Source organism: Periplaneta americana, chromosome 1 (assembly GCF_040183065.1).
Source record: "Periplaneta americana isolate PAMFEO1 chromosome 1, P.americana_PAMFEO1_priV1, whole genome shotgun sequence".
In the NCBI taxonomy this organism is placed as follows: domain Eukaryota; kingdom Metazoa; phylum Arthropoda; class Insecta; order Blattodea; family Blattidae; genus Periplaneta; species Periplaneta americana.
In genome coordinates, this window is record NC_091117.1 from 189,740,281 (window position 1) to 189,765,598 (window position 25,318).

Genomic DNA, 25,318 nt, shown 5'->3' on the forward strand with positions numbered 1-25,318 from the left:
CGGATTTCAACGACTTTGCATCTTTTTTTTCTGATGATGCTAGGACAATGCTCTATGGAAGATAAATGTAGCTCATATCATTTTCAGTGAAATTAAACCAATTTGATGGGTCATTTTTATGCATTTTTGAACCTTTTCTCTGATAGGGCAGTTTTTACGGATTATTACTTTCTATTAGTCATATTTTAAGAACAAATCCGGGTTTTTGTCATTTTCAGCGATTTTGATTGCATTATTGTTAATATTAGTAAAATTATGTTTCTGAAGCACGAAATCTATGAATTCTTGGAAATCTGTTGCATTGTGGCCTCCCCTATTCATGTTCTGTTAAACATTTGGACTCGTCCAACTAACCGGTCATGTCTATTTTAAGACAGACTTTGTCCTCTAAAGAAATGTGGGGGTGAAATTACCTGCCTGAGGTTCGCACTGTCACGGGTTCTTGTGTACTGGTTACAATTCAGTCATTCACAGAACGGAAGGTAGTCGTTTAGACGTACTGAAGTAATATTTCTTTTTTGCCATGCCGAAATTAAAAATTCCGCGAAATTAAAACAGTTTGTCTCGGAGTATGGCAACACTGTATTTTCTAGTGATGGTACTATATTGTACTGTAAAATTTGTGAAGTGAAGGTTTCAGCAGAGAAGAGATTCACCGTGGACCAACATGTGAACAGGTGTTTGTAAGTTATTGTAATGCAGTGTTGAGTGATAAAGCGTAAGTGATATTGCCATATTGCGCAAGGAGGTCGACAAATAAAGGTAATTTTTAAGTCATTCTTTTTTATTTTTAGGTCATTTTTTAATTATTTTAAAGTCATAAAGTCATCATTTTAAGGTCATTTTTTAGTATTCTTTAAGTCATAAAAATCCGGGCCCTACTCATGAGCATGCGCACATCGAATTTACTATGTGTAAAATTGAAGTTCGCGTGCTCATGATGGTTTCAAACCGTTGGAAACTGCTGCAGAAAGAAACCTGTTGTGATTTGTAAATAGAATCGTGTGTTTTGGTCTCCTCTAATATTTCACCTGCTCATGCTCAGTACTCAATATGGGTTTCCGATCTATGGTTGTTTAACAAAAATATATTTGTTTTGATCTCCTCCATCTACCCTAAAACTTTCGGCATGATAATTTTTAACACTCTGTATAAATATAGATGAGTTCTCTCTGAATTACGTCAAGGAATGTGGTTATTTAGACAATATCCAAGGGAAGATCACTTATCTCTCGTCGATTATCTAAAGTCTGCATAGTGTAGAAGACAACATGGTACAAATTGATAGGGTTGATGTTCTTTGTATCCTAGTGCTGCGTTTAGATGTTCACTTAACAGTAATGTCAAATTTGCAGTGCTGTAGGCCTACTTCTACGGGGCTGAACGCCAAAACGAACTCAAATAGGTAGGCCTACGTGTATTACGAAATGAAAAATGTTTATATTAAACCACCTTACCATTTTGTAACATTTAACATGATACGTCCTGTACGCTAAAATGCGACGTTACATGCCAAACACGTTTTCTATTGCTTGCAATTTTATTCAATTGATGAAATAATTTTTTTTCTTCTTCAGAGGTATGGATGTGAGGAGTAGCCTGACCTACTCAGTCGATCTCCGACTGGCCGTTAAATCTAGTTTTGTCACGTTCATTGTATGTAGTTTGAGCAGGAGCTGTGCTTATTGTTGTAATTAGTAAGAATCCGGCGGCGCGCCGGTTGCAAAAACTGGAAAGTTGAGTGATTTCATACTCGGGTAGACGTGGAAGGGAAGATAATTGCAGGGACAATCCGTTAAAAAACAATATGGAGGAGATTAAATTATATTTGTATTTATGTATTAAGGTCAAATACAATTGTGTAAAACGTCTATTCTTATATCATAACATGCAACAAAATCATGTATACCTAGAATAGTTTGAAACCGAAGATCTACGTACTCGTATATAATAAAATAAGAGAGTGGCAGAACAGTCTAGTATATATGTAACAGCTTTAGTTATGACCAGGGAAAGGATTTATATGTAAATACATATTTACTTATAAAGCTAATATAATTTATATTTTGCATTATCTTTATGTTTCACAATGTGTAGGGTTGAAAAATCCTACTTTTATTTTCCATATTTTTCCATATTTTAGAGTTTAGTACATATTTTCGTTAATTTCCATATATTTTCCATATTTCATATAAAACAGTCCATATTATATTAGGTTTAACAATAAAACAAAACAAAATTCCATTAACTTTTAAAAATACATTTCAACAATAGAGATTTAAACACATGTTCAGTAATCCCTTTAACATCAGAGTTATTTGAAAATTAGCAGTCCTATCAACAATGGGAAAGTAAGTTACAAAACTGTATTAATTTAATTTAAAATTTTTAACAGACTTCAGTTGTGCAGCTCAACAGTTAAATGCCAGTCAGAGTACACATAGGTTCAGTTTTGTAAATCATACTATAAAGACGGTAAATATGCCAAAAGTACGTCATTCAGTCAATTTAAAATCAAAACTAACAAGTTACATTTCAGAATTTAAAGAAGATGGTTTATCAACTGACAATAAAATATTATTTTGTAATTTGTGTCAGTGTGCAGTATCATCTACACAAAAGTTCCTGGTGCAACAACACATTACAACTAGTAAACATCAGGCCAACAAACAACTAAATTCCAAGCAGAGACAATTGTTTTTAACACAACCAACAACATCGAATGTAAGATCTGAGTTTAACATCGACCTGTGCCGTTCTCTCATCTCTGCTGATATTCCTCTCTACAAACTAAAGAATAAGGTCTTCAGGGAATTCCTTGAAAAATATACTCAACATACAATCCCGGATGAGTCAACACTTAGGAAGACGTATGCTCCATCCATCTACGATGAGACAATACAGAAGATAAGAGATGAAATTAAAGATAGTTCAATTTGGGTTTCCATTGATGAGACTCCCGACAAAGAAGGTAGACTTGTTGGTAATGTAGTTATCGGTTTGTTAAGTGAACAATATTCTGAACGAATTCTTTTACATTGTGATGTTCTAGAAAAGTGCAATAACAAAACTATAGTTAAACTGTTCAACGAAGCTATGGGTATCCTGTGGCCAAAGGGTATTATGTACGATAATGTGTTATTCTTTATTAGCGATGCTGCCCCTTATATGGTCAAAGCTGGACAAGCATTATCTGTTGTATATCCTAAATTGACTCATTTTACTTGTGTGGCGCATGCATTTCATCGTGTGGCAGAAGTGGTCAGAGACAATTTCCCTAAAGTAGATTTGTTGATTTCATCAGTGAAAAAAGTATTTCTCAAAGCTCCCAGTAGAGTTAACGTGTTGAAAGAAATGTACCCTGAAATTCCATTGCCACCAAAGCCAATTTTAACTAGATGGGGTACATGGCTAGAAGCAGTTGAATATTATGCCGAACATATAGACTCTATTAACAATGTTCTCCTTGCATTGGACTCTGAAGATGCAGTCTCAATTGATACTGCGAAAACAGTTACCTGTGACATAAGTGTGAAGAATGACTTAGCTCACATTCAGCATACATTTTCATGCATCATAAAAACGCTCAAAAGTCTCCAAAATAGGCACCTTTCACTATCTGAAAGTTTTGAAATTATAAATAGTACTGTGGAACAACTGAATCGTGGTAGAGGTAAAGTTGCAGATGCAGTAAGAGCTAAGGTGGACACTGTACTTTCAAAAAACCCTGGATATGAAGAACTACAAAAGGTTGTTGCTGTGATGAGTGGTGAATCAACAGTGAAGATTAACTTGGACTTATCCCCAGCAGACATTGTGAAATTGAATTATGTACCAGTTACTTCTTGTGACGTCGAACGCTCTTTTAGTCAGTATAAATCTATCCTCAGAGACAATAGAAGAAGATTCACTTTTCAGCACTTGAAAGAAATGTTTGTAACCTATTGTTATGGCAACAGACAATAAAAATTGTGTTTTGTTGAAACTACATTGGAAGATAAGGTACGTCCATTATATTTTTTGTTTAGTTTGATTAAAATGTACCAATATTTAACGTACATAGTCATTTTTTTATAATCTTAAGTCCATATTTAATTCCATATTTTGGTAAAAATCCATATTTAATTCCATATTTTGGTAAAAATAACTACATATATATTTACATATTTCATATATTTTTAGTCCATATAAATCCGTTCCCTGGTTATGACGGTGCTAGGAACAATTGACTGTGCCGGTATTATTTCGCTTTGTCTGTAATAAGACGATATTAGCGATCCTAGTGGTTAGCAACTATCTATGGATCCATATTTACTGCGTATTGAGCTTCGTGACTGTATATACTAGACTGTGGTGACACTAGCTTTGTTCACATTCGTTAATTAGTTTAACACATCACACGAAAAAGTCTCATGTTATTACTTAAGCTTTATTTCGTGAAAAACTTCTCTCGATTTCACATGAAGTGACTTGTTTATACCGGGAAAGAGGGATATAACATCGGAAAATTTGGTTATAACAATCTATTTTGTTGGATATTGTATCACTGCCTGAATCTAAGAAATATCTCTTATTTTATACGTAGTTAGATTTTACAAATGGCTTTTAGAGAACCCGGACTTCGTTGTCCCCTCACATAAGCCCGCCATCGGTCCCTACCCTGAGCACATTAATCCAGTCCGTATCAACATATCCCAGACCTTCAAAGCCATTTTAATGTTATCCTCCCATATACGTCTCGGCCTCCCCAAAGGTCTTTTTCCTCTCGGGTCTCCCAACTAACACTCTATACGGATTTCTGGATTCGCCCATACGTGCTACATCCCCTGCCCATCTCAAACGTCTGGATTTAATGTTCCCAATTATGTTAGATGAAAAATACAATGCGTGCAGTTCTGCGTTGTGTAACTTCCTCCATTCTCCTGTAACTTCATCCTTCTTAGCCCTAAATATTTTCCTAAGCACCTTATTCTCAAAAACCCTTAACCTTTGTTCCTCTCTCAAAGTGAGAGTATTATAACTTTGTCTCTTGAAAGCAGACTAGATGACAAAAGCTTCGTAACCTAATAATAGCAGGTATTTCCCATATTATTCTGCATTTAATTTCCTGTAGAGTATCATTTATATTTGTTACTGTTGCTCCAAGGTATTTGAATTTTTCCACCTCTTCAAAGAAGAAATTTAGAATTTTCATATTTCCATTTCATACTATGTTTGGTCATGAGACATACTCATATACTTTGTTTTTTTTTTTTCGCAATTTACTTCCATATCTATCTCATTACTTGCTTCAAAAGAAGTTGTGTTTTCCCTAATGGTTTGTAGATTTTCATGTAACATATTCACGTCATCCGCATAAACAAGCAGCTGATATAATCCGTTCAATTCCAAGCCCTCTCTGTTTTCCTGGAATTTCGTAATGGCATATTCTAGAGCGAAGTTAAGAAGTAAAAGTGATAGTGCATTTCCTTGCTTTAGCTCGCAGTGAATTGGAAAAGCGTCAGACACAAACTGGCCTACACGGACTCTGCTGTATGTTTCACTGAGACACATTTTAATTAATCGAACTATTTTCTTGGGAACACCAAATTCAATAAGAATATTACATAAAACATCTCTTAACCCAGACATATATGCCTTTTTTAAATCTATGAATAACAGTGCCCTTATACTCCCATTTTTCTCCAATATTTGTCGAACACAAAAAATCTGTCGAATAGTCTATCTAACGCGTAAAATCACACAGATGATCCCCAATAATTTCATCTACATAAGGAGTTAATCTCCTCAAAAGAATATTGGACAACATTTTGTACGACGTCAATAAAAGTGATATTCTTCGAAAGTTGCTGCAGTTAGTCTTTCCGCCCTTCTTAAAGATAGGTGCAGTTATGGACTCCTTCCATTGTTCTGGTAAAATTTCCTTTTCCCAAATAGAAAGTACAAGCTTATAAATTTCACTAGATAATGCGTTTCCACCCTCTTGTATTAATTCTGCTGGAATTTGATCGATACCTGTTACAAATCAACATTAATATAAAGAAACAAATTGTAACTTGTTGCTCACTCTCGCAACAGTTAACGATCCAGTTATTAATCCTTTTCGTAATGTTCCTAATTTTGTTCAAGAGTGTGACATCAAATTATTCCGTGTAACGGTTACCCAGAATCTCGGTGGTAGCATCCGTTACGAACCTTGCTAATTAGCGTTATTAAGCAGAGATTAAACTACTTACTTTTTTATTACAGAGAGAAATTGTGATAATATTGAAATGCATGCTTAGAATTGTTGAACTGTTGAAGATTGTCCAATGTAACACACACACACACGCCTATATATTATGTATGTGTAGGCTATATATACAGGGGTTTTCAAAAGTCAGTCCCGGACAATTCGTCAGAGACAATTGGTCACGGACAATTCGTCACTGACAATTTATCATAATTCGATACAAAGGTACACAAAATTAAATCATGATTGTCAAAACAACTCTTTATTATTTGAATTTAAATTAGTTTCAAAAATCTGTAAATTTCAGTTGGTTTCAAAAATGTCTTGCCAGGTTGTGGCCTATGTACCGGACGATGATGCCTTCTGCCTTGTATTCTGAGTATTTTTCAGTTATACGTAATATTCGTCTGTGTGTGTGTCAACGTACTTCCGCTTCTTTTTGGTAGGAGAGTGATCTCTTTCGAATCTTTCTATGTTCCTGGCCATTCTTCAACTTCAGCTGTTTTCTTTGCTCGTTTAATATTGGCTGCACTTGTAATCCGCTCCAACTCATTTTGAACAATGGTAGACATTGGACGTCTTTCTTCGAAAAACTTTGGCAGGGAGAACCCAGAAGAATTTCTCCAGGACGTTTGCGATAAATCATATATATGGGTAAATCAACATCTGGTCTTCAGTAGAGGATGCGTGGAAGAGAGAATTGTATGGCGATTTTTTTGGAAGCGACTGGTGAATGAAATCAAGAATAGACTTCGTTCCGTATGGCCATAATATCGATAATAGTGCTGCAAACAATATATTTTATTATAAATATTTTTGTTAGATTAATAGCGATTCTTAGATGGCAGGACAGTAGCTGTCAAAATTATTGCCACAGTTTTATTTGAAGAAATATACGCTTGATTTTGAGCGTGCTTGTTGTTAGTTGTATTGAACTTTGAATTGATTGGGTCATCAATAAACAAACTCTATTTGTTTCTCTTATTTACCTACACAGAGTGGAAAGAAACTTGGTACCGAAAATAAATAATAGTAGGGCACAACGAAGGAAACAAGAGAGTCCTGACACTTTGTTCTTACAGCTCTAGAGAAAAGATTATTACGAAATATCTGGCAACGCCGCTTAGTTCAATAACAACAGGTGACGCTTTCCCCTCCTCCAATCCTTGACCTCATGATCACGTTTAACCTAGTGTCAGTGCTGTTTTCCGTAAACATGAAGTATGTAATAGGAATTCATTCTTTGCAGCTTTTGCTTTATAATAATAATAATAATAATAATAATAATAATAATAATAATCTCATCTTATCTCAGTGTTGTACCATTGGATATTATCACCTTCATACATTAAACATAGTCTACTGATTAAATAAAATCACAAAACAAAATAAAACAAAGCATACCAACAAAGTGAACTGAGCTTACGGATCCAATTTTTCTGAGTACGCCCTACAACGTGCATGTAAGTCTTCCACATTCTGTACCGATTTGCGATAAACTCTTGTCTTCATATCACCCCAATGAAAGAAATATAAGAGATTAAGGTCTGGGGACGTTGCTGACCAATTCATGAGGTCGTCGCATCCAGTCAGACAGCGAGGAAATTTGCTCTGAAGAATACAATGCGTGCGGTTCTGCGTTGTGCAACTTTCTCCATTTTCCTGTAACTTCATCCCTCTTAACCCCAAATATTTTTCTAAGCACCTTTTCTCAAATATCCTTAGTCTCTGTTTCTCAAAGTGAGAGTCCAAGTTTCACAACCATACAGAACAAACGTTAATATATTTTTTTTATAAATTCTAACTTTCAGTTGTTTGAAAGCACATTAGATGACAAAAGCTTCATAAACGAATAATGACAGTCATTTCCCATATTTGTTCTGCGTTTAATTTCCTCCCGAGTGTCATTTATATTTGTTATTGTTGCTCCAAGATATTTTAATTTTTTCACCTTTTCAAACGATAAATTTCCAGTTTTTATATTTCCATTTCGTACTATGTTCTGGTCACGAGACATAATCACATACTTTGTCTTTTCGGGATTTACTTCTAAACTTATCTCTTTACTTGCTTCCCGTAAAGTAAAATTCCCGTGTTTTCCGTAATAGTTTGTGGATTTTCTCCTAACATATTCACGTTATCCGCATAAACAAGCAGCTGATGTAACCCATTCAATTCCAAACCCTCTCTGTTATCGGGACTTTCCCAGTGGCATATTCTAGACTCTAGAGCGTTAAAAAGTAAATGTGGTAGTGCATCTCCTTTAGCCTGCAGTGAATTGGAAAAGCATCGGTCAGAAACTGGCTTCACTGTGACACATTTTAATTAATCGAATATCACGATATCACTACTGTCCATAATGTCTTGTTTGTGCCTAATTGTCCGGCGCTACACTCTCTGCTACGCTACGTAAGGACTGGCACACAATGGCCTAAAGCTAAAGGAAGTCGAAGTGCAAGGACCTATTCCGGATCTAGCCCTCGAAAAGCCAAGCAATGGACAACTCGGTTGCCTGCCAAGGTCGAAAGTTGTATTGAATTTTCTTGTCAGAATGTTAGAATTTGAACATTTGTTTCTGTAGGAAATTTTAACTTACTTATTATAATGGTTTTCACGCTGCTCAGTTCATACGTCTCATCTTCTTCGTGACTACAATATTTAGCTTGAGCTCATGTAATACAGAGTGTATCTAAATTCAATGCTCAAACTTCTTGGATGATACAAGAGACCAAAACAAACCTTTTTGTTAAATGACCATGGCTCGGAAACTAATTACTGAATGACAAAACCAGAATTTTCGAACAAAAGTGACCTCAAAACAGCCCTTCAGGAGTGCTGCAGGAGTATTTCAGCGTCTGGAACTTCAAAATTGGTTGAACGAATACGAGGTAGTTATTAATGCTATGGATATCCAAAATTTTATTTATGCTCGACCATGCCGAAATGTAGTAATTATACACCTGGTCGCAGTCCTTTAATGCATGTCATTAAAGTACACTATTCATTAAAGTTCAGGTTTTCGATTATTCTCGGATATGCAATCGAAAGACGAGGGAAACGTCACGGAGGCTGGAAATCCAATACTGTCGCAGAAGGTTATGTTCTGTTACTATAATAATTAGCGTTAATTGTAAATAATATTCAAATAAATTCAATTTGTCGTCTCGTTTTTCAATTCTAAATCAATTTCCAGGTTATATCAAAATTAATTCATGTTACATTACATCAAGGTAATGACATTATTGTTCCTCGGAAAAAATCAATACTTTCGCGTCTGCGCACATCTCACAATTTAAGAGCTATGAACAAGATCACTTCCGATCTTCTGTGAGATACAAATAAAATGAATACTTCTGAATAATTTCAAGTTAGAAATATGGTCGAGCATAAAAAGTCGTATGAAACTTGCCTATAATGGTAATTAAGACCTCGTATGAAAATTATGAAACTCGCTTGCGCTCGTTTCATAAACAAACATACTCGCGTCTTAATTGCTATCATTATAGGCTCGTTGCATAATGTACTATTATTTGTTTATTTATTTATTTACTTATATATTTACTTACTTATTCACTTATTTAGTTACTTATTCATTCATTTATTTATTCATCTATTTATTTATTCATTCATTCATTTATTTAATTAATTTATTTATTCATTCATTCATTCATTAGTAAGTTTGAAATGAATACAAGTTAATACGATATAAGATAAACTTGCCCACTCCTGAATGAGTAAGACTCGTGCACAGGAGGGGATTCCAATACAACAAAAATAAAATTAAAATTGAGAGTAATACAGATTAAAAAGTGTTTAATATAAAATACAACTAAACTAAACATATTGGGGCGTACATTTAGAGAAATGCCAAATAATTTCTGCGTAAATTTCTCTGAAGAGAGAGAGAGAGTGTTTTCTCCCCCTCCTATTTCTCGTTCAATTATAGCTGCATATTAATTTAATTCATAGTGGAATGACCTGTAATTGCATTGTTGTTAAATTGAAGGTTATTTTGCTTGTTTGTTCTAAAGCTGCCGTGCAGTAAGATAAAACCGTAAGGAAGGATGAAGATTAACAGAGTAGAATTTTGACCTGGTCGAGAAATTTTGTTTGGAGATCTCTCATTCATAAATTGATATTTTTAATATATATATATATATATATATAACAACACATTTAAACCAAATAGCTTGAATATTAAATTTTCACTCTAGACATCCGAATTCAAATCCCGACTAGTTCATGTGGGATAATCAAGGCTGTATGCGACCAGGTTTCCTTCGCCAACACTGCAGTAGTACTGTTTCTGCATAGGTCGTAATTATCATGTTGACTAATGCAGAAGCAACGGTGAACTTTTACTACCTACCACTTTTCCCAAGTGACCAAATTCATGGAATCTTAACGACGAACGCTCTACTTGACGAGTAACCACGGGGACTCTGGGTTGATGTCGATGCTTAAATATTTAAATATTTTGAAGAAAGACCATCAAGAAAAGAATTAATTAACTATATGACAGTTAAGATATTTGTCCCTTATAATGAAACTAACATCTGTCCATTTTTATTACAGTATTACCATTAATTTCTCTAAATAGAATACAAAATCTCTAATGACAGATCTCATTACATTAATGTTCTCATTATATCAGTATATTTTAGATTTATATTTGCTCCCTATAACATAGGTACGTAGTTCTAATAAACTTCTATTAAATTAATTCTCATCGTTTTAACCAACTAGCTATCTCAACTTAATTATAATTCTTTACATATTGCATATAGACTGAATTGAATTACATTAGCTCATAAATTAAGTTATTACTTTTTCTTACTTACTTACAAATGGCTTTTAAGGAACCCGCAGGTTCGTTGCCGCCCTCACATAAGCCCGCCGTCGGTCCCTATCCTATGCAAGATTAATCCAGTCTCTATCATCATATCCCACCTCCCTCAAATCCATTTTAATATTATCCTCCCATTACCTTTTCTTACAGGTTTTTTCTCAATTTAAATAAACATGTAGGCCTACTAGTCGTTAACTGAAGAGTATTGCTGGAGAATCTTTTAAGTGTATTGTAAATATTATGGCCTTAACTCTGCCAGCGAAAATAAAACATTCTATTCTATTCTATACTCTGCTAATATCTCCGTTTCCTTAAAAAAAAAAGGCGATAGGCCTATTAAGAATTGTTATTGTCCTTGCTTATTATCCTGGCTTGAGTGCACAAAATCAGATCTATCAAGTGAGTGCACAAAACCCAGATCTATCAAGTGAGTGCACAAAATCCAGATCTGTCAAGTGAGTGCACAAAACCCAGATCTGTCAAGTGAGTGCACAAAACCCAGATCTGTCAAGTGAGTGCACAAAACCCAGATCTATCAAGTGAGTGCACAAAACCCAGATCTATCAAGTGAGTGCACAAAATCCAGATCTATCAAGTGAGTGCACAAAATCCAGATCTGTCAAGTGAGTGCACAAAACCCAGATCTGTCAAGTGAGTGCACAAAACCCAGATCTGTCAAGTGAGTGCACAAAACCCAGATCTGTCAAGTGAGTGCACAAAATCCAGATCTATCAAGTGAGTGCACAAAATCCAGATCTATCAAGTGAGTGCACAAAACCCAGATCTATCAAGTGAGTGCACAAAATCCAGATCTATCAAGTGAGTGCACAAAACCCAGATCTATCAAGGACATGTTCAGTTAAGGTTAACAACCTTTAACGTGATGCTAAGTAGTATTACCTTAGTGCTAGATGTTGACAAATTCGAAATGTGGTGTGAATACGATACCTGGTTTATTAAGTTGTGGGGACTGAATGTGCGCAAGTAACCGTGTCCTTCCTTGATCCCTATTTTCAAGAATAAGTATCCGTGGTATCTTGGCACCCATACGGTTTGTTGCTAAGCAACCAAATACAGTGAACACAGTGAAAACTAATCTCTGTATGTAGTAATGCCCGCTTATCACCTAGCAACAGTCGGCGGCTGTCGTATAATCATTGAAGTGAGAAATTGTCATCTTTTCTCACTCTTGTGGCTTTACACCCACGTCAAGCCCGGGGGAGGGGCCGAGAGGGTTTCTGTTTACGTCAGGGCTTGAAATAAGCGTTATATATTGCTCGAGTCTTCGTCAAAACTCTAAAATGAGATTAATAAATGGTGCAAAGGATTTTCTCATAGTTCACTGTAATAAATAGTACAAAAGATCTCCTCGGATTTCACTATAAAACACACTGTTTACGAACTTAAAATGATATTTGTTAAAACAAAAGTAATATTTATAGTAATATGAAGTATGTTTTTGTAGGTTATAATTAAAGTTTGAAATATTTGCAGTTAATAAACTAATGGAATGTACTTAATCTTAAACGTTTCTGTGATTTGATGACGATGATTAGACCATGTAACTTTGTGCAGTAAAAAAAAACTTGAACATATCAGTGGAACTGTGCAGTAAAAACTATTGAAATATGCGCTGAAAATTTTAATATATGCATAAAAATACGTTTTAGAGGTTTAATAATACGATATAGGGGATAGTTTGGTAGTATCTGACATCGGGTAATATTGGACAGTGAGTTTCTTTCATCTACCACCAGATGATAGTACCTGAATGACGTGGTTACGTTTCTGTGATGCCGCATACAGAAACGTAACCATGTCATTCAGGTACTACGATCTGGTAGTAGATGAAAGAAACGCACTGTCCGATTTTACCAGATGTCCGATACTACCCAACTCTCCCCTAAACGAACATAATTTGAAGTAGTAAGTTTCAAGAAATCATATTGCACAGAAGACGATTTTCTCATCAGCAGAAGAACATTCGTCTCCAGAAACCCATTTCTTCAATAAATCATTTCTGCTACTTTTTTCTTACAGCATGTCGGTAGCTAAACTAGTAAGCAGATCGATCATGTACTGGTTCTTCGCTTGATTGTGCCAGGGTTGCCAGATAAAGGCGTCGAAACCGTCGTACTAACTTATGAAAATTGTCGTACTTCAGCATAAAATTGTCGTACATTCCTCAACTTTCTAATATGTTCACCACTATGTAGCAGTGGTTAGCACGTCTGACTGTGAAACGAGAGCCAGAGTTCGAATCCCAGACGAGACGAGTTATTTTTTTATTATTTTAGTAGGTTATTTTACGACGCTTTATCAACATCTTAGGTTATTTAGCGCCTGAATGAGATGAAGGTGATAATGCCGGTGAAATGAGTCCGGGGTCCAGCACCGAAAGTTACCTGGCATTTGCTCATATTGGATTGAGAGAAAATCCCGGAAAAAACCTCAACCAGGTAACTTGCCCCGACCAATAATCGAACCCGAGCCACCTGGTTTCGCGGCCAGATGCGCTAACCGTTACTCCACAGGTGTAGACGACGCGAGTTATCTGGTTGACGTTGTTTCCAGGTTTTCCCTCAACCCATTAAGAACAAATGCTGGTTAACTTTCGGCGCTGGAGTCATTTGGCTGGCATTATCACCTTCATGTCATTACGCAGTTGATAAAGAATCGCAAAATAAATATATCTACCAGTAAATTTTAGTTCCAATTAAAAATACTACTAATTATAGTTCACATTCACAATGACATTCAGCATTGAAACAAATCACCACCCATTTCTTCATCGTCAACACTGTCATCGCAGTAAGGCGTGCACGATGACGCTTGGTTAGAATCAACTTTCTTATTTTTAAAGTCAGCAGAATTTTATATTTGGCCGGCGTGGCCTCAGATAGGCCAATAAATGCGGCGGCTGAAAATTATATCAAATTAATTCATCTACAGTCGACTCAAACCCGAAACCTCTACTATAATGTCGGCGCGTTTAGACTTCTTAATGCTATTACGGTAGTATTTAATTGATAAAATATTTTATTTATCGAACAAACAAGGATGTTAATAAAATTAAACCCGTATTACTTTGATATAACTGCGTCCTATACGTGAAACCTAGAGCTCAAGATGACAAATTATGATTTGCATGGCAAGCATAGTTACCAGATCGATTTTAAAAGCATTCCCCCTCTTAAAAGCATGTTTCTTTCGTATTAGTCCAGGACATACTAAATGAAGAAAACTTGTCTAAAAGGGACGAATTAACCATCAATTTTATTTCAATTATAAACCAACATTATAAGTTCCTAATTATTTTTCCCTTCAGTGAAATAGTCGTACAAAATTGCGTACGACATAGAGTGCGGTCGTACCTCGTACAATTAGTCAAAATAGTCGTATGCGAACGCCAACGAAAGAGCCAAAATGGCGGGCGATTATATTAAGTATTTATCGAGCCTTAGGATGTGTATAACGTCATCAGCAGCGAATCACAAGACGCACACGTTTAAATGTAGCCAACCTGCAACGTGATTGGCTGCCGGAAATAAGAGCGACGGGACTATACCACCACCATTTTTCATTTGAATTTCATACATACTGCAGATGGGTGAAAGATTAGCTAAGTTGGTTAAATTACAACCTACAAAATTAGAGCAGAATTTTATTCGCCTTTGTCTTTCAATTCACATTTCACTAAATTAATACTTTTATTGTTTTTTTCACTTGGTATCGTATTATAAAGTCATCTCTCTTGAATTTGCACTTCCAGCTTATATATTAGGCAGGCAATAGTCGCTGCATTTCACAGAACACATCCGCATTCAATTGTCTCCCTACAGGAGGGTGTGATTCACTCACCTGAGAAATGGGCGACCACTGCGATGAACTGCACAGACGCGAGTGTGTTCTGACTGCTCTTTAGCGTTCAACTATTCTATTTGCATGTGCCTGGACCTTAGGTTTGTCGAAAGAATAGAAGTCCTCACGTTCTTGGCACTGTGGGCAGGAATCTCTGCATCGTATCCCTGTGACACAATCTCGTTAACACTGCCATTCTCTAATCGTTACGACTACGCCTGGAATATTACGACTGTCCTTGAAACTCATGTGTTGCTTTGTTTTTTGCTTCCTCTCCTCTCCTCTCCTCACCTCTCCTCTCCTCTCCTCTCCTTCTTTTACTTCCTTTCATGATCCTGCTGTATGAAGCTTGAAGAGAAAATATTGTGTAGCAAAGGAACAAGATTCTAAAATGTTCACGGAATACGTGTTTTTAACGTTGGACGACATTTTCTTTTATTTCGGCAGTCTGTATGTGTATGTGTCTAATGCCTACCCACGTCACTTTGCGTGATTCGGGTTCCGCATATTGCGGATAGATGGCAGGACTGTGACCCATTTTCAAATTTCACATCACATCGGCGGACCACGTTATGCATGATGTGTATCTGTGAAGAGTTATGTCGTGTACACGTACAACTATTTAGTCCTGACAGTCGCCGGAGATGTGCGCCTGGGTCAGGCGAGTCCATTTATTTACGCCAAGGGTGTTTGGGTTAGTCACTCGCTTGCCTTCGGGGCGATCGGATGTCATGCGTGTGGTAGAGCGGTATGTTTCTAGTAGAATTAAACTGTACTGCATTCCTTTACCGACCGCTCGCTCTTATCTCTACTCCGGAGCTTTTCCCACTACTCCTATTACTTCCCCTCTTTCGCGTGGCTGAGCTGTCAGGACTAAATAATCGGTCTGTACTAGGGTGAGTGTATGTTAAGTGTTTGTGTAAGTGTAGTGTAGGGAATGGGAGAGAATGATGAGGAAGGTGAGGAAGAGGAAGGGGAAACCCGGTGCCGGCACGTAGCCTACTCCTGTCGAATAGCACCAAGGGGGCCGCCAGGCTTAACGTACCCATCCGACGAACGACATATGTCTTCCCTTGATATGCACTGCGGACAGATTTGGAATTTAACCCAGGCATATTGGTGCACAATTTAGTGATTAGAAGTTGTGCACCGCCCTGTCTCCTAGTCCCGAGGTAGAAATTTTACAAGAAAAATTTCTGACTCCGCCGGGAATCGAATCCCGGCCGGCTAGTCTAGAGGCAGGCAGTCTGTATGTACAGACACGGAAATAAAATTTGGAGCTTCCTTATTTTAAAAGTTTCGCTTACAAGACACTGCGCATGTGCAGTAAACAAGAGCCCCTGTACATACGCTACTTGTGGACAGTCGTGTGAAATTGTTGCCTAGATACAGGTGGACTCACATCAAGACTCCCTCCCTCCCTCCAAATTTTAATTCCGTATCTTTACAACTGTGCACAGAGATTTCTCCTGATTGGATGGATTTTGCTCATATTAACTATCTATGAGATAATTAATTTAGAAATGATGTAATGTTTTTAACGATTTTGTTTTTATTTCTGCACATAAAACGGTGAAAGTTATTTTGCGTTGTAGAAATTGGAGAAAATAAAGAATCCCCGCTATTACATGAGATCTTACAAAAGAAGAATATAGAATATAGAAACGTTGATTGTGTATTTCAGTTTCTTAGTATTTATAACGAGGAAGAACGTAGCTTCTGTGTTTTCCTTGTAGTCATTTTAAAAGCATTTCTTTCTTCTCCTTTTATCCTTCGTTTTTTCTTCTCCTTTTTTCTCCATACTATTCCCTTTTCTTTCTTCAATTTCTATTATTTCTCTTCTTATAATCTTTTATTTAACAATGCTGTATCAACTACTAGGTTGTTGGTGATAGCAAGATGGTATCTGGCGAGATGACGCGAGGTGTCGGATGACGCCAAGGATTCATGTGATTACAATTGGGGAATACCTTGGAAAAAAAACCCAACCATATAGCCCAAGCGAACTCCTGAACTTATTTCCTGCTACCATCTTTCTTTCTTCCTTCTTTCTTTTTTCTTTCTTTCTTTTTCTTTTTTTTTTCCCCCTTTCTTGCCTTCCTGAATATCTTGTCAACACAACATAATGCAGAAGCATACAATCAATTCTGTGTACCGTCTATTAACGATTTAAAGACACTTGATCTTGCCCGACCTTTCGCAATCTGAGATGGACGACCCTTCGCGTGGCCTAAGGTAATGATCACTGCATCTGCATTTTACTGATTTTTTTTTACATTACACGGCGGACTCATCTAGCGATCATGCTCTGCCGAGCTTGTGTTATACTACACACCAGCATTACCAGCCATGCGATTAATTATTGTGTTAAGCTATAGTTTAACCCTGATGCGATATGCGATAACACTTGTAGGATAATGCGATAATTTCTTTACATACCATTCCTCTGAATTCATTTCACTTTGCTATCCTTAGGAAGAAATTATCATATTAATGAAACACTTTATAAACTTATTATTATTATTATTATTATTATTATTATTATTGTTATTGTTATTATTATTATTCTATTCTTTTCGTACTCTCTGGATAAACGTTTTAAATCTATCTCGCTTTTCGTGGAGATTCTCAGTGAAGAACCTGGATTGGGAAGAATCTGGATGATCGTTTACCTCTGCTGAGGCATGAGGCAGTCGACTGGTCTTCCTTGGGCCTTCAGGGGCTGTTTTTTAAATTACTTAGATGTGTAGATTGTTGTAACTCAGTAATATAACACCTTTACACTGCGTTGTTATATATTATACAGGGTGTCTCTAAATTAGGCCGACAAAATTAGGGAGCAGATAGATAACCTTCGTGGAAGCATATTTTGTTAAGGAACCCATATGCTGCGACGCTTCGTTTCATTGCAAGAAGGCTGGAACGGATAATCACGCTTTTCAGTCCAAGAGGGGTGTATCATAACTACTATCACTCGATTTATTTACGTCCGGAACCCAGTATCATTTGGTATAGATTACAGCACGTTTGTTTACTTCCATTGGTACGTCCTCTTGTTATCCGCGTTATTCGTCTACGTAGTTTAGTACTTGTACTGCACTCATTCTGTTGTAATGTTCAGTACAGTTTAATGCGTCGTTGGTTTCGTTTTTCTGTACGTATTTTTTTCTTTGTTTGAATTAACACACAGAATCATGTGACACAGAATCGCTTGTTATTTGCACATACCTACTTATTTTATCCCGACTTGTAATTCTTTCTTGCACTGAAACGAAGCGTCGCAGCCCTTGGGTTCCTGAACAAAATATGCTTCCACGAAGGTTATCTATCTGCTCCCTAATTTTGTCGGTCTAATTTAGAGACACCTGTATTTTGTATTTATTGTAATACACCTGTAACATTCGCTTTGGTGTGTCTGTGGCAGGCGGTGCCCGCAGTCTGAGAGTACTCCTGAGTTTCGCCGTGGGCTGTCTGCTTGGAGATGTGTTCCTGCATCTCTTGCCGGAAGTCTGGATGGAGCAGCAGGAAGCTGCCATCGGTGAGTCAGATTTAAATCATAAACCCAGAGTAAGTCAACACGAGGAAATTTCAGTGGGTCTAAATGTACCGGTTATTAGTCATTGTATGAATTTTTCCAAGATTCACTCATCTCACAACTCACTTTCGAAAAATTCTATGATACATAAGAAGTACTTTTTTTTTCTGGCGAAACACGCCGGAACGCTGCCTTTTTGTTGTGTTTTTCCTCATGAAATCCGAGAAATGTGTTGTTAATTAATTTTTCTTTGAATTCTGCTTAGGCCTTAAAAGTTTTTATGCTCGACCATGCCGAAATGTAGTAATTATACACCTGGTAGCGGTCCTTAAATGCATGTCATTAAAGTACACTTACTCATTAAAGTACAGGTGTTCAGCCAATAACAACTCAGCTTACAGGTGTTCAGCCAGTGACAAGTCAGCTTTGTACCGTTATAAAACCGCAAGTATCGATTATTCTCGGATATGCAATCGAAAGAGAATTAGCGAAAAGTCACGGAGGCTGGAAATCCAATACTGTCGCAGAAGGTTATGTTCTGTTACTATAATAATTAGCGTTAATTGTAAATAATATTCAAATAAATTCAATTTGTCATCTCGTTCTTCAATGTCGAATTCAATAATCAAGGTTATATCAAGTTTAACGGGATTACATCAAGGTCAATGACATTATTATTCCTCGGAAAAAATCAATACTTTCTCGTCTGCGCACATCTCACAATTCACGACCTAGAACAAGGTCACTTCCGATCTTGTCAGATACAAATAAAATGTATACATCTGAATAATTTCAAGTTAGAAATATGGTCGAGTATAAAAAGTCGTATGAAACTTGCCTATAATGGTAATTAAGACGCTCGCTTGCGCTAGTTTCATAAATATCCATACTTGCGTCTTAATTACTATCATTATAGGGTCGTTGCATAATGTACTATTAAGTTGGGCGAAAAGGAAGTTAAAAATTGTCCCGTATACTGGATAGTAATCATCTCCCAGCCGTTATAATATATTCTACACAGAGTTCCACCACCTTTTCTCCAGAAGAAAAGCACTATATATAGGTGTCTTGTAAATCAACTCCGGAGCAAGTTTCTCGGAAGTACGTATTTCTCTTTCCTTCCCATTTAACTACAGCTTCGTTATCGACATACAGTTTTCTTAGAGTTTCGCATGGCTTTCTGTTTGGAAATGTATTACAGTAAAATCCGTTTTATCCGGCACCAAAGGGTCCAGACTAGTTCCGGATACGAGATTTTGCCGGATAATTAAATAAATACCGGTATATACAAAAAAGTTCGTATTTCATGGTGCCAAATGTTGAAATTGCAGCTATTTGAAGCTTATTTCTCCATCACTGGCTCTTGCTCATAACTGAATAAACATAAAAACTGTGTGGATTTTCCTTATTAAAACATATCACACAACACAAATAATACACTAATTCTAGATTCTAATATTCATTGACAATTAAAGTTCCTAATGTGGCAACACTGACGGCCCAGACTGTGGCAGTGTGGTAAATTTAAACTTTTTTTTTTGGCCTAGCCAAAAGTGCCGTTGTTTTGATATTGCCGGTTATTTGGGTGTCGGTTATGAGGGATTTTACTGTATTGCATTTCTTCTCGCATGTCTTGTAGTTTGAAATAATTGCTATTAACAACACTTTTTTCAAAATAGTTTTTGCTCTTACAGCTGACGGTTTCTCAACAAGATAACCATGGTTCGATGCTAGGTAGATTCTGAGAGATTTGTGGCTTCGATGTCTTTTGCCATTCTCTTTCAATTATTATCCGTATCTATGTCATAGTTTCTGAATAGCCTTTGTATCATAATTAGCATATATTTAGTTTTGATAATAGAACAAAACAGTTCCGAAGAGTCAGGTGTTCGAATCCAGAAGCGCAGTATCTCCTTCATGGGGTCGCGGTGATTATGACAGTCAGTGCTGATCGACGACAGAGGGGTGACTCTTAACTTGTATCTGCAGGTTCTTGCATAGCAATAGGCTCTCTACCTGTTGGTGTTCTAGTCTAGTGTGTTACGTCTCTTTTCGGATTCTTTATCTTTTAAAATTAAGTTTCTTCAGATGGATGAGAGTATACATTTCGGAGGGAACCAAATGGCTTACGAACTTCGGGGTTACTTAACCCTCCTACTACCAGGTTTCTTTTTTTACACTGAGTACCGCTGGGGTCATATAGACCCCGAGTAATTTACACGAGATATATCGGTAGTAATGCAATTGTTTTAATGTACTGGCATAAATACATACATGGTTACCTTGAAAACAGAACGGCTATGTATATAAACATTTTTACATTTTACACTTTGCCATCCTTCCGCCTTCATCTTATACGTCCTTACATTTGAAACAAAACAACTCGGAATGTTGTTTACAGACGAAATATGAACATTTTTTTCACTTTTCTGGAGGCTTTCTGTCCACAGAACGTTCACATAAGTGGTATCGTCCACGTTTTGCCCCACTTTGCACTTGTGCTGAAATACAAGCAGGAGGAACTTTGGTGCTCCTACTTCTGTTCTTCTGTACTAAAGATGTTCCCTGCTCAAGAAGAAATTCTCTTCTTCTGTAGTTAGTTTTTTTTCTTCCAGTCAGGATTTAACTCCAGCCAAATTATGAACGCATTGAGCGCACTAATACCAAAAATATTATAAAAAATAAACATGGGCCACCTCCTTGTCATACGTTTTGTAGTGTATGTCCTGACTAATTTGTCCATTGTCTACACCTGACTTTGTTGCGTTATAGTCTAGTACCATAATAGGTTTTTCTTTTTCATCTTCAGCTATTTCCTCTTTGAAATGTATAGTGCTCAGCAGAGTCACTACCTGACCCTTTTTTTTGGGCAATAGCAAACTATCGTAGCGGATTCCTGGAATCCGAAGAGACTTGAAGCTGCTTTCCTTCCCTTTGCTATGACAAATTCTGCGGGTAGTTCACGGCGATTGTTTCTTATTGTTCCTAACAGAGTCATCTGTTTTCTTTCTAATTCCTTTGCCAGGTCCAAACTTGTGAAGAAATTATCTGTTGTGATGTTTCTACCACTCAGGAATAAATTTTGAGTTAAGTCCAATACTACTCTTTTTCCCTGATTCGATTCTGTAGGCTGGTCTTCGTCCCTTCCTGTGTACACTTGCAGGTTTGTGACATAGTAATTAGTGCTATCACAAGCAGCCCATACTCTGATGCCATATTTTCCGGGTTTTGAGAGGATATACTGCCGAAAAGGACATCTGCCCCTGAAAGTTACCAGTTGTTCATCAACTGTAATATTCTCATGTGGTTCATACGCATCATGTAATGTGCGTACCCACTGCTCAAATACGTCCCTTATAGGAGCCAATTTATCAGGGCTGCGATTCTGTCGCCGCTGTTGAGCGTTATCGAACCGAAGACATCGTGATATTTCGGTAAAACGGTTCCTAGCCATAGAGCTATTGAAAATAGGTCGGCCATGCTCTGTGTTCCATAAATTCAGTATGCCCTCATTTTGACCTTTGTACACTCCTGCGAGTATAAGCAGGCCAAGGAAGCACTCAAATTCTTCTCTATCAAGATCTATCCATTTGTTACCGTAAGTAATGTTAACTTCTTTGTTGATCCACTTCAAAATATTCTGCAAAATGCTGGGCTTCATAAATAATTCAAAAGCTGACTGAACAGTCTTTACATTCCTCAGACTATGCCGCGTTGGACCTGGAGCCGTCTTCATTACGTTTCGTGCTGGCTGCCTCCCTTGATGCAATCAAACAGGACTTTTATTCTATACTTCGTTTCCATTTCTGGACCTCAAAAAAACAGTATTACTATTCCAGATATTTACTTAGTGATTATCTATTATTATAAAAAGTAAAGTAAATCCGTGACGCTACAGCCCATGAAGGGCCAAGACCGACTAGTCGGCTGCTGGCCTCACGTTCACATGCCGAAGCAGAGGTGGACGATCATCCAACCAGAATGGAGGTATCGTATGGTTAGCACGATGATCCATCCAGCCGTTAGAGCTGGTTTGCGAAACCGGATTTTCGCTACCTATCGTAGTTCCCCAAGTGCATCAAGATGCTGGGTGGGCACTGGTCCCATATACTGGACGAAATTTCATGAGAAAATTTCTTTCCCCATGAGGATTGGAACCAGCGCGCATTCCGTAACTCGAGTCCTAGGCAGAATGCCTTAGACCACGACGCTACGGCGCGGAACATCTATTACCATTAGTGCTGTTTTTTGTTGTAACAAATAATTGGTAGGTGAAATATTCTTACTTGAAAACATTCAAATTTGAGATGTTAGAAATTTCAGGAACAGTAGTTTCTAAATCTCCATCATCATCGTCATCATCATCATCATCATCATCATCATCATCATCAGAATTTTCAGCCGATTGACAGTCTTCTGTTATAATAGCATCAATCTCTCCATCGTCATCAGATTTTTCTTCATTATATTTATGTTCCTCATTATATTCATCTTCCTCATTACCTTCTTCATTCACAATTACGCCTATTTCTGAACTAGTCAAATATCTTGCACTCATAATGTAAATCTACATCACACTGAGGCAAAACACTAATAAAAACGTAGGCAACAAACCTTAGCAGTGGGTAAGAATTAATATTTCATTGTTGCACGTGTTCCGTATAACAGATGTTCAAAGTAACGGTCAGCATTTCTACTTTCATAATGTTACATTCAAAGAAAAAAGCCAATTTTTAATGGGGTCATATAGACCCCAATGGTACTCAGTGAAGAAACAATGAATATTTTTTAATGTGTTGAAAATATAAAAATGAATGAAACATCAATGTATACAGTTGACTCAAAGGGATAAAGTCATAAATTTTGAAAATTATAGTTTTACAAATGACGGAGATTTTTCTTTCAAAAGAGCTACTGGGGTCATATTGACCCCATTGGTACTAGAAGGGTTAACTAGTTCAACCGGCCTGCAAGGGGCCCAACAATCACTTGTACTAGTAACTTCGAGTTTGTCGTCGTACAATCTTAATGATCTACTGTTGTGTTTAGATAGCTTGGTCCGTGTTATGCGCGAACATTGGGTTAGAGGTGATGTAGAGTGAGTCAGTTTCTGAGCATATTCAGTGGGTAGGAGAGGAAAGGAGGAGAACTGCATGCATGATGACGTAAGTTATAGCTATGTTGAAAAATATTGGTCAAGTACCTGGACTCCATGAGCGAGCACAGTTTTTCCACTCACTGCTATTCAAACACTCGTACTTAACACAATACAATCTTCTCTTTTTACTCTTTCACTCAAAATAAACTAAAGTACGACGTCTTAATTGGCTCCACTGCGGTACTAATGTTTTTGAAATAGTTAGTATACTACACACTTGCACAAGGAAAAGATGTGAACTCCATAGGAGTTGCACAACGACTAACCCATATACCCCTTTTTTTTCTTTTCCAGTATAAAATTAACTCGTCTGGTTTACTGCGCAGAATGTTACGACCAGCCAAGCTATCTAAACACAAGAATACCTTATTCATTAATTTCTACCATCTTTATTTATTTTGTTGAATTCTATATTCTTTCTTTTAGTTCGTTTTTTTATCATTTCCTTCCTTATTTTATTCATTACTCCCTTCAACCATTTACTTCTTAGTTTCTTTGTCTTTTCATATCACTGCTCTGCAAGTGAAATCTAATCAATATTGAAGATTTCTTTCAGACTTGCTCTTCGGTCAGCAGATGAGGAATGAACTTTCAAAATGCAGTTTGTCCAAATAAAAAAAAAATTGCTTCAATAGAATTTTTTTATGTAAGCCTATATATTATTCGTATGATTTTCGCGTCAGAATGGACTAATTTCCGCAGTTACTTAAGTATGAAGTTGATTTGATCACGTCTTCATTTTTTTTTTTTTTTCATAAAAATAAAAGAAAGGAAGAAAGAAAACTTGTACAAAACTCTGTTTTGAAAGTTCACTCCTCAGATATTGTGCTTCTTATAAATCTGGAGTAGATAATTGTGGAAAATTGGTGGTATCAGACAGTGGAATGAAAATATCCCGAGAAAATCGTCACAAATTGCACTTACTTAATCGGAATTTGAAAACTTGCTGTAGGGCCGTCCTACTAACATTTCGTTCCTTCCTCTATATTAATGTGTTTTTTGTTTTTCTGTTGATATATTCAGACCCATTGACGGGACACCCATCTATGAACAAGGGACTGTGGGTTTTGGCTGGGCTGCTGATATTTATCATCTTGGAGAAGGTGTTTACATCGATGCCAGGAAGCAAGGAATTTGACAAGACGAATGCAGACTTGCATGCAAAACAGGACGATGGCTACAGTCTTAACAACAACGTAAAAGGATTGGCCAATGGCTATGCCAATGGACACTGCAAGATGGAGGAAGAGACAGATATGAAAAAATCCCTCACATCTCCCATTACGTCGACATCCATCAAGGTAACCCATATGTTTTGTTTACAAAAGCTGTAAGATGGCTATAACTCCATGGTAAAAAATTTAGGCAGATCTCTTTATATCTGTGGTGGATACTAGATGCAATTTATAAGCATACAGAGCGTCTCAATCTTAAGTGACAATATGAGAGTAATTAATAAACTCTTACTCTCTATCTAACATACGAGTTTTGTCTTTAGTACTGTCATTTTCTGTTACGGCCCAAATTTTCATAATTAATGTCGTTTGACGATTCAGCTTGAATTTATACTGGTTAATACTTATCAAGCATAAATATTAAATTAATTGCACACGTCAGTTCTCCCCCACCTCTGGCTTGTGCGGTGTTTGAAAATAGATGTTTCTTCGTTTAGGCCAAATAAGT

The 25,318-nt window shown here is 36.8% G+C and overlaps 1 protein-coding gene across 1 annotated transcript in view; it reads left to right on the forward strand.

The window, feature by feature from the left end:
• The window catches only part of Zip99C (Zinc transporter Zip99C), a 109,246-nt gene that overhangs the window by 74,972 nt on the left and 8,956 nt on the right, over positions 1-25,318 (forward strand). Inside the window, exons 2-3 of the mRNA XM_069834165.1 lie at positions 18,367-18,480; positions 24,659-24,936. Coding sequence (XP_069690266.1) covers positions 18,367-18,480; positions 24,659-24,936 — 392 coding nt within the window. The remainder of the gene's footprint in view (positions 1-18,366; positions 18,481-24,658; positions 24,937-25,318) is intronic.